The 10,589-nt window shown below is 36.9% G+C and overlaps 1 protein-coding gene and 1 long non-coding RNA gene across 4 annotated transcripts in view; one reads left to right on the forward strand and one right to left on the reverse strand.

Annotated features, from left to right (window-relative positions):
- The window catches only part of LOC136833400 (uncharacterized), a 217,219-nt gene that overhangs the window by 171,980 nt on the left and 34,650 nt on the right, over positions 1 to 10,589 (reverse strand). The gene's annotated exons all lie outside the window — the stretch shown is intronic.
- The window catches only part of LOC136833399 (uncharacterized), a 6,793-nt gene continuing 1,492 nt past the window's right edge, over positions 5,289 to 10,589 (forward strand). Inside the window, exons 1-4 of one of the 2 annotated variants that reach the window (XM_067095502.1) lie at positions 5,289 to 5,682; positions 7,993 to 8,673; positions 9,120 to 9,275; positions 10,496 to 10,589. The exon at positions 10,496 to 10,589 is cut by the window's right edge and continues 1,492 nt beyond it. In XM_067095502.1, coding sequence (XP_066951603.1) covers positions 7,993 to 8,673; positions 9,120 to 9,275; positions 10,496 to 10,589 — 931 coding nt within the window. In that variant the 5' untranslated portion in view covers positions 5,289 to 5,682. The remainder of the gene's footprint in view (positions 5,683 to 7,992; positions 8,674 to 9,119; positions 9,276 to 10,495) is intronic. The other variant, XM_067095503.1, reaches the window with a different exon arrangement.

The raw sequence follows: 10,589 nt of genomic DNA on the forward strand, positions 1-10,589 counted from the left end.
TCGCCCTGACAAGTCTGAAGCTCTCCCTTAAGGATTAACAAGTTCACTAGAACTCGAGGCATGAAGGTTAAAGGTAAAGTTGAAATGGTGTACTTCCCTCCTTCAGGCCTTTTGGGAACTGTCTTGTGAGGAGGAGGAGGAGGAGGAGGAGGAGGAGGAGGAGGAGGAGGAGGAGGAGGAGGAGGAGGAGGAGGAGGAGGAGGAAGAAAAAAAGTTAAGTATACCTTAGTTTATGGAGACCACTGAGCTGATTAACAGCTCTCTAGGGACTGGCCCGAAGGATTAGACTTATTTTACGTGGCTAAGAACCAATTGGTTACCTAGCACGGGACCTACAACTTATTGTGGAATCCGAACCACATTACAGCGAGAAATGAATTTCTATCACCGAATAAATTCCCCCTAATTCTTCATTGGCCAGCCGGAGACTCGAACTCGGGCCTAGCAGAGTGCTAGCTGAGAACTCTACCGACTCGTCCAACGAAGAACTAGGAGGAGGAGAAGGTCATTCAGGAATGGGATATAGAGTTTAGGCCAAAGGCACTGGGACCTATGAGGTCATTCAGCGCTGGAAAGGAAATTGAGAGCAGGTAGATTTTAAAGGTGTAACAGGAGGAAGACCTCGCAGTTGCACTTTGAAATAGTTGTTAGGAGAGGGTGGACTGCAACATGGAAGAAAGATAATACAAAAGGAGGAACAGCAAAAGGAATGGAAGGGGTTGCAACTCAAATAAAGGGATGCAAGATCAGCAACTAATGCCTACAGTGCACCTCGTGAGGTGCACTGACAACCTCTCTTTCCTACAGGGAGGTAATTTAGGGAGGATCCAAAACATAAGGAAAGTTCTGTAACCCCTCTCTTGAAAGCAATCTTGATTATGTCTGAACTAAAGACAGAATTTTCTGAAACCTTAGCAATATTCCTTTATTTTCTAAAAAAAAAAAAAAAAAAAAAATATATATATATATATATAAATATATATATATATATATATATATATATATATATATATATATATATATATATATATATTATATATATATATATATATATATATATATATATGCATATACACAGCATTAGGAAAATAAACAAAGGTCCGACGAGACGCAAAACTGCATTACCGTACTACTTCAGTCATTCAAAACATATACAACTTAAAAAGAAATAAAGAGACAATCATTGAGAGTAGGAAGGAATAAACAGAAAATCATTAAAAACATGGAAGAATTCGTAGCGATAAAAACAAATAAACAAGTAACAAATGCGCCGAAGTTTCTTCGGCGCAATCGAGTTTTCTGTACACCCGCTACAACGCATAATCAAGGCCATCGAAAACGGATCAATCTTTCGATGGTCTCGGTATCATGATGTATGAGCCCATGAAACTTTAACCACGGCCTGGTGGTGGCCTATCCTATATCGTTGCCTGAAGCACGATTATGGCTAACTTTAACCTTAAATAAAATAAAAACTACTGAGGCTAGAAGGCTGCAATTTGGCATGTTTGATGATTGGGGGGTGGATGATCAACATAGCAATTTGCAGCCCTCTAGCCTCAGTAGTTTTTAAGATCTGAGGGCGGACAGAAAAAATGCGGGCGGACAGACAAATAGTTTTACAGAAAACTATTGAAATAAAAATAAATAACCTTAAAGTCTTTTACACAACATCACTGACTAAAGGGTCTTTCCTTACTCGCATCTGTGAAATTTTCCTTAAAATGAGTTTCAAAGTCCAGTAATTCTTAAAGGAAATTCTTACAAATCATCTTCTAAGAGGTGATCGACCCCAGACCTCCCCTGAAGCACGTTTGTGGTGAAAACAGGAGAAAAGTCTGTCAGACAAATTGCATAAACATGACTTCTTATCGGACGAGCACAAACGCGCCAAGGGAGAAACCTATCACATCTCTAAAAGATGTTTTGAATGACTTCTACTCACTACGCATTACAGTTTTCGAAGTTACATGAAGTGAAAGAATGAATGGAATATAAAATTTAGGCCAAAGGCCAAGTGCTGGGACCTATGGTGGGGTCATTCAGCGCTGAAAGGGAAATTTAGAGTAAAAAATGTTTTAAAGGAGTAACAGGAGGAAAGCCTTGCAGTTGCACTGTGAAACAATATTATTGTTTGGAGAGGGTGGAAAGTGAAGAGAAAGAGAATATGAACGGGGGTACAGCAAAAGGGATGAAAAGGGTTGTGGCTAGGGACAAAGGGGCGCTACAGAGAACTTTAAGTAATACCTACCTTGCACAGCGTGAGGCGCACTGACGGCGCCACCCCCCTACGGGCCATTAATAGGATGAGTTTTTTTATACGCTTACTCATTAGTGTTCAGCTTAAGCATCATTTTATCAATTAAAAAAAGAGTGAATTTTAGCTGTCAAGAAAAGCGTCATGATTATATTAAATTTATTTCAGGTACAGTAGACAATCTTGCAATGTCTTTCGGAGAACAGTCAGTCATTCATAACCTCCACCAAAAGAATTTATATTTTCGTGTAATCCGTCTGTTAGAGGGACTGCACGAAAAGACAAAAGTGGATGATTACAAAATAAAAAAAAAAAGAAATTTTTTATTAAAGATGACCTCATGCCAGGCAACGATTAGACTTTGGGAGAGATAACAACACAATCTTTGGAAAGAAAGGACCTTTCGTGGATGGACTGCTCAGCGTTGGCGGAGGTTTGCCGTCTCTGGCAGCTCTCGAAGTTACACACATATAAACATATAAATAAATATATATATATATATATATATATATATATATATATATTATATATATATACATACATAAATATATATATATATTATATACATATAAATATATTTCATTTATATATATAATATATATATATATATATATATATATATATATATATACATATATACATATACTGTATATAATTCTACACACACACACACACATACACACATATATATATATATAAATATATATCATGTATATATAATATATAAATATAATTCATGTATATATATATATACATCTAATATATATATATATATATATATATATATATATATATATATATATATATATATATATACAATACATATATACATATACATATATGAGAAGCGAAAACACACAGAACGTTAATAAAAAAAGGGCAGGACAAGGAAGACAGGCTCTTTGACATAACAGATCTTCGGCAGGAATCAGATCTCCTGCAGGGGTGCTGTAGCAAGGGAGTGGTGAGTCCTTCGGTACATTCCTTCCTCCCTCGAGGGATTTGCAAAAGTTTACTAACGAAGGTGAAACGTGATATGAGAGGGGATTCTCCTGCCGAGGGAAGGCGTTACACACCAAAAAAGAACATGAAAAGGTACAGGAAGTAAAATTAAGAGGAAAAAAACGGCTTTCCGTTTCTTGAGAAAACAATTTGTGATACATCTTAAATTAGAGAAATGGATTATGAAAATAATTACGTCATTACAAAAAGAAAATAAACGGTATGGTACAAGAGAGAGAGTAGGGCAAAAGAAAGGAGTTGTGTAATATATATATATATATATATATATATATATATATATATATATATATATATATATATATATATATATATATATATATATACTATATATATATATATATTTTATATACATATATATATGTATACACATTTATATGTATATATATGTATATATATATGTATATATATATATATATAGTTCATTTAAATGTGTCAGTAAATGGAAAAGAAAATGGAAAAGGTAGGTCACAAAAAATTTATATTTCAGTGACGCAACTCTCTCTCTCTCTCTCTCTCTCTCTCTCTCTCTCTCTCTCTCTCTCTCTCTCTCTCCAGGGACAGCGCTCTTAAAAAATGATCAGAAACTGTGCTGAATGATGGATTCCCCTTAAGACCAGGATTAATCTTAGTTTAGACCGACACTCGAGACCAAAAGGGAAGGAAGACGTATTCTAGACCGAGTCAGAGTCCCATCATCATGCAGTGGTTCCCAAACTTTCTCTGGTCGTTACCCACTTTTCATACAGGATACTTGTCCATGGCCAACCGCCCACCGCCATGCATAACCCATGACTCTAGTGACTGTCTACAGTCCTACCCATTACACTCCTTTGGTTTTAAACATACGTATCCTCAGAATGGCCCCTAGTTTGGGAAGCACACCCTAGCGGAAGCATTCAAGCGATTCATTCTCCACTGTGAATAAAACAATATAATTCAGACATTATAACTATCATTCCGTCATGATTAAAGTACTTTTCATCTAAAGCATTGTTCAACGAAGCTGTTTTAGGCGGAGATGACCAATGATTTTATGACGCCACTTTTACGTTACTAGTCAAATAGGGTGAAGATCGTTCTACAGTCGAGTTGCTCAAGGTCAGATTTTCTGGTTCCCGTGCTTAGGTTATTAGCTATTTGCGTAACTTTTATTTATTTATTATTTATCGATTAATTCTTATTCCTACTTATTTGCTTCTTTCTTCTTTTCAGGTCCGTTCTTCCCTCTTTCTGCATATCTAAAAGAAATTATATATACATTTACATACACACGTATAATATATAATATGTGTGTATGTATGTATCTGTGTGGAAGAGAGAGAGAGAGAGAGAGAGAGAGAGAGAGAGAGAGAGAGAGAGAAGGGACACGCTGTAAATTTAACCTCAGGAAGTGCCAGATACTAAAAAAGAAATCTTTTTTTACCCTTGACTTGAAGCTTCAAATAAAATACTATAGGGTAGAAAGAAAGAATGAAAAAAAGTGTAAATTAAAAACAAAGGATATTTCAAGGATCAAAAGACTGAGAATTACAAAGGAAGACAAAGCATGCAATAATCAGAAATAATTACACGACAAAAGAACACGTCCCATAGCGAGAATCAATATCTCACAAAGCAAGTACGTATTGCATAAACGGGAGAATTTATTGCACCGTACTTGTAATATCCTGTAAAGAACGAACATATACAAACTGAGTTAACGAAAAACTTGAATTATTGTCTGATTACGACTAATGAATGCTTGAGGAAGCAATAAAATTGTCAGTTGGCAACTCAGCGGTTTTCCCGGCGCACGTGGTACATCAGGCCAAAACATGCCATGCTACCTGGGAAAAATGAAGTATCCGCCTTTCCTAATTATCATTCAGTATTTCACGACGAAATGAAAGACTGAATATCTGTCATACTAACCCTTTGTCATGCCTTTCAAGTCATGGCGTGAACCACTAATAATATATCGGGATTTAAAATAGCGCGCATTTGTTTGTTAAAGATATCTGGCTACTTGGCACCTTACCCAACCCACGGCGCTGCAAGTGCAATGTTGTACAGCCAAGTGTTTACTCAAGTAGATTATCATAAGTTTCAGATATGGGGAAATTTTGTATATTTGTCACTCGTGCGAAACATAATTCACCTCCAGATGATATAAGCAGTGAATGACATTCGCCGAATGCCCACTGACTAAAAAAAATAAGGCGGCGAAAACCTACCGGCATCGAATGTTACGCGAAGTGATGAAATATTGAAGCGAGAGAATAACCTCTGCCTCTCTTTCGCAGTAAGACTGGTGCACAAAGGTCCGACTGTGAACGGCACAGGTTTGTCTGTTCGTGATTTCTGTAGAAATTTGGAGGTGTTTAAATATCTGCAAGAGGTGACATCAACTTCGAACGAGAACGGTGAGTCACGAAACCAGACCAAGTTCAATAACGCTGTGATAATAAACGGAATAACAAGATGAAACGTTTCTAGCGGCATTATTTGTAAGTCTTAGTTGTAAAGCTGGAAGCTGGTTGTCGACATTCCTTTACTTTAGTGGTGACGATCTGTACTAAAAATGGAAACGGCCTTTTACGGGAACGGTCAAATGCGGTTAAATAAGTTATGTTCAAGATCCATTATCATCTGCCATTCTGGTTGTCGAGTCTTGCATGTTCATTAACTTCATTTTTTTCAGGGTAATTACCGTACGGTTCGATTCCAAAAGACTGCGGGGATGCCTAGTTGTCGTACGTAGTTAAGTGAGAAGGTAATCGCCGCCGCGGAGCTACTACTTAATTCTACCCGTAGATGATTCACAATTTTATTTTATACAACAATAATAATAATAATAATAATAATAATATTTAAGCTATTATGAGAGAGAGAGAGAGAGAGAGAGAGAGAGAGAGAGAGAGAGAGAGAGAGAGAGAGAGAATTCACTAGGGCATGACCTTTCACCGAGTTCAAAATAACTACTTGATTCCAGGTAAGAAGCTAACGCAATTAATTTTAAATACGCTTACAATCCAATGAATCGGGTTTCTTCTTTCAAGTTTTCCAGGTTAGTTTTTTCACTTTAGTTTTTGATACACGCTGTATTGCAAAGTTATTTCTTTCAAAACTGAGGCATGCGGACGACTACTAATATATTAAATGAGGAAAATAAATCGTTTTACATCGATAACGAGGTTGGATGAACCCACCACAGTTATCGCTTTTCTTATTTTAAGACTTGTGTCATATCCACAATGCAATTTTATCAACATGCGGCAACATATCGCGATCTGAACCATCGTAAAACTTCGTACGCCTGACAGCGACGCGCCTGTTTACACTGAGGGAGACTAAATTGAGTAATTGTATTGTTTGATAAAAATTGTTGTTGCCTAAGTTTGCAGTCGCTCCGAGCAAACTACGGCCGCTAAACAGTTCCCTAGTTTTCATCACGAATAACTAAGGAACAAATCATATCACTAAGCATTTCCGCTTTTATTTTCAATGATAGGAAACCAAGCGAAAATAATCAAGTCAATTATTCCATTTACTCAAGCCGTTAGTGTTCGAAACAGGACTACTTCTTGTAATAATAATGTTAAAAAGGAGTCCCCTCCTATTGGCAGTATTACTGAATAAAGTAAGCTGTTTCCACGGCGTTTAGTGCGTAGAATCCTTAATGCATCAATTTCTTAAGTCATGGAAAAATGTTCTACTCCAGATATACGTTTCGACGGTCGCTCTGGCGGTTGCCTACAAAGTTATGGAGTGAAAGATTATTCCTCAGTTTGATAATAGCCACTATAAGGCTACGAAAATTGGGTGGGGATAGGAAACAAAGACTCGAAAAGGGAAAGAATGACTGAAAGGGCCCAGCATAAACCGAGAAGATACGATAATGAAAAGGATACTTACAATACTTACAAACTCACTGCTCACACGAAGGGAAAAGTAACATCTTCAGCCTATAGATAACACCAAATATACTTTACTACTATGCGTTAGCTCTCTAAGATCTGGTCAAAAAATTCAAACTAGGAACCAAATTTCAATGCGACAGATGGATTACTGAAAATCCTCAGCAATAATAATAATAATAATAATAATAATAATAATAATAATAATAATAATAATAATTTACCTATTCGATAACTCGCATTCTGCCCTACGCAGGTTCCTTGGAGCTCATATTAAAAAACAAAAAGTGTAATCCATTCCGAGGTTATACTGTACGTAATGTAAAAACTTTGCCTTAGAAATTCACACATAATTTGCTGTTTTGATGACGGCAGTAGCAGTAGTATATATATATATATATATATATATATATATATATATATATATATATATATATATATATATATATATATATTATAGGTTTGATGATAAGCTTAGTAAGATATAGCCCCAAGATTTGGCTTGCAAATTATTTCCTAGGAAATACACTCAGTGTAGACAAGAATAGCACCCACAACCTGTAACTATAGGCCTACTGCTATTATTATCAAGCAGTTTTTAGTGTTAGGAGTCTATTCTCTTGCTAAGTGGCTCAATTTGCTCCATTACTGTTGTTATTTCTGTTGTTGCTACGGTAGTCGAAAATGGACACGACCTGCAACTACCTGTAATAGTACTGGCAACTGAAATTGGAAGATGTTTTATGACTTGAAATTTGCCCTTGCATAAATAGTCACATTCACCCATGAAATCAGCATGCCTTGGTTGTTTTTCAGATGGAGCAGCCGTTTTTAAGCTGTGAGATTTGTGACCTGTATTATTCAAATGACCGTCTTCCCAGGAATCTGCCCTGCGGGCATGCCATCTGCACGTCCTGTCTGGAACAAATCCTCATTCGGGGTAGGAACTGCCCAGAATGTAGGACAAACTTAGGTTCGAAACCGGCATCCCAGTTCCCTGTGAATTATCCTGTGCTGAGGTTATGCGGTGACTTACTTGTGTCTGACGGGCCCTCCATGACTGTTACGGACTTCAAGGCGTCGTACAAGGCAGACTTGAGGCGAAGCCTGACGCAGGCCAGTCAGATAAGGGAGAAGCTGGAAAGGGAGGAATCCTCGATAGCCAACTGCATAAAAGACTCAGAAAGGGAAATGGTGAACCTCCAGGAAGAAATAGAGAAAGTGAAGAATGCCTTGGAGGTACTGCAGTCAAAACTCATTGAAATTGCCACTAAGAAATCAACCCTGACGGCAATTACAGCTCTGCTTGAACGCTCAAAGGACACTGTAGAAGAAGCGAATTCTGTAACAGAAATGGCAAATGTGATTGATGATGTTGCTAATCATAAGGCTAAGTTTGACAGGTTCAAACTATTATGGTTGACTGAGGCAGAAACTTTGTCACAGCTTTTGTTTGAAAGAAGAATGAAAGTTGCTTCCAAAATGGAGAAAAGAGAGGTAAGGGTTTTTTTTATTCTTATAGTCTTCTATAATGAAGAGGCATTAGCTTACAATTATGTTCTGTTTTTTAAGAAGTTTCAGCACATACTTGAAAGATGAAAGTGTGACGTTTGATCTGATGCAGAGATTTGCTAATATGAAAACAGATTAGTTTTCCAGTGAAGGCCAGACCCACAAAGCAGGTGTTGGAACTGAATGGGTACAAGAAGTCGTTTGAACAGTTAATTAGTATTATTTTGCATATTTATTCATGGTCTCTTGGTTTTTGTAATGTTTCAGTTTTAAGGAAACCCCATCTAACATCAACCATTTTCCTTGGCTATAATTTCTTTAATTTTTACTGAGATAGTAAATGGCCACTTGGTCCTAGTGGGTTAGTTATACGCCCAAAATATCCTTCATTCATCCGCCCTTTACAAATATCTCTTCTAAATGTATTTCAGTTGCTGAGAAATGCTGTGAGAGGGGGCCAAAGGGTCTATGCCACAGTCACAGGAAGTGACACACCTCGATTTGCTGAAGTGAAGTTTGAGGATGGAAGAATTCTTCTGTATTCCTTGCGTGATGGGTCTCCACCCTCGGAAGGACTCAAAGTACAAGTAAGTTTGACAGAACTGTGCTATTATTATAGCTCTTCACAGCCTAGAAGTTTAATTGAGTAAGGGCTCTAGAGTATCCATATGGGAGTACTCTAAGTAGAAGTAAGGTTGGTGACACACTAGTGTTAGTATTCTTATCACAAATTAAAATATGCAAGATCTGTTGTGACACAAGCTGCCACAGGATAGTGTCTGAGAAAAACGTGAAAAACTGTACAATGAAAACAACAAATAAAGCAGATAACAAATAAAAATAGACAATATAAACAATAGTAACATGTCAGAAGTTTATGGAATGGTACATGTTGCTACAGTGTAGAATAACATCCATGCATATATTGAAGGGTATTAAAATATGGACACTGCCAACTATTTAGTAAGCCACTTCCTTTGGGCATCAGTATTTCATTCCAGCTGTGACATTTTACCACATATGGTTCATGGAAGGTACATGCACTTGATATATGCAGTACTATGCAATCCGTGGAAACTCTTTACCTTACAGTATTTTCTACAGTGATAGGAAATTTAAAGTGAATTTGCTAATTTAATCTGTCTGAGTCTTATAGTTAATACGGTTCGAAATATTGCTTACCGTTTCTTTTTTTATTATTTCCTCAGCTAATGTGCGATTAAAAATAAATGACCTAGCATTTCTCTTCTTCAAGAGGAAGGAATAATTAAAGACACCTGCACGTTTGTGTGATTGTTGCTGATACTGAAAAACATGTAAACTGACCGTAAACAGAAAAGAGTGAAAGTAAAAGTTCACAGCACAGACTTGTCCTGTCCATTGATGAAATATGATAATTATTTTGCTTTTCTCTCCGAGTGTTGTTGTCCAGCTCAGATAGTTAACAAGTTATCAAGAAGGTTCGCCATTCATTAGCATGGCTTCAAGTATATCACTGACTCGTGTCTTACTTATGATTCAGTGGCCTTCTTTCACACTATCCAGAGTTCAGACATACAAAAGCTATCGCAATACATGGTTTAATCGTTTCAGTTTGTTGTCCAACTCAGAAAGTTAATGAGTAATCAAGGAAGTTTGCTTTCATTAGCATGGCTTCAAGTATCTCATAATCTTGTGTCTTACATATGACTCAGTGGCCTTCTGTCACAGTCCAGAGTTCAGAATCACAGAAGCTATCACAGTATATATTTTAATCGTTTTAATTTGCTTTTATTCTAAGTTTTATTTTTTTTGCTGACCTTTTCAGTACGACATAGTGCGAACGTTGGCAGACGAGGCTCCCCCGCTCGTATTTTTCGAAATCACGTTCAGTGGAACCCCCCAGGGGAAAATTTACATAA

This window comes from Macrobrachium rosenbergii, chromosome 51 (genome assembly GCF_040412425.1).
Source record: "Macrobrachium rosenbergii isolate ZJJX-2024 chromosome 51, ASM4041242v1, whole genome shotgun sequence".
NCBI lineage: Eukaryota > Metazoa > Arthropoda > Malacostraca > Decapoda > Palaemonidae > Macrobrachium > Macrobrachium rosenbergii.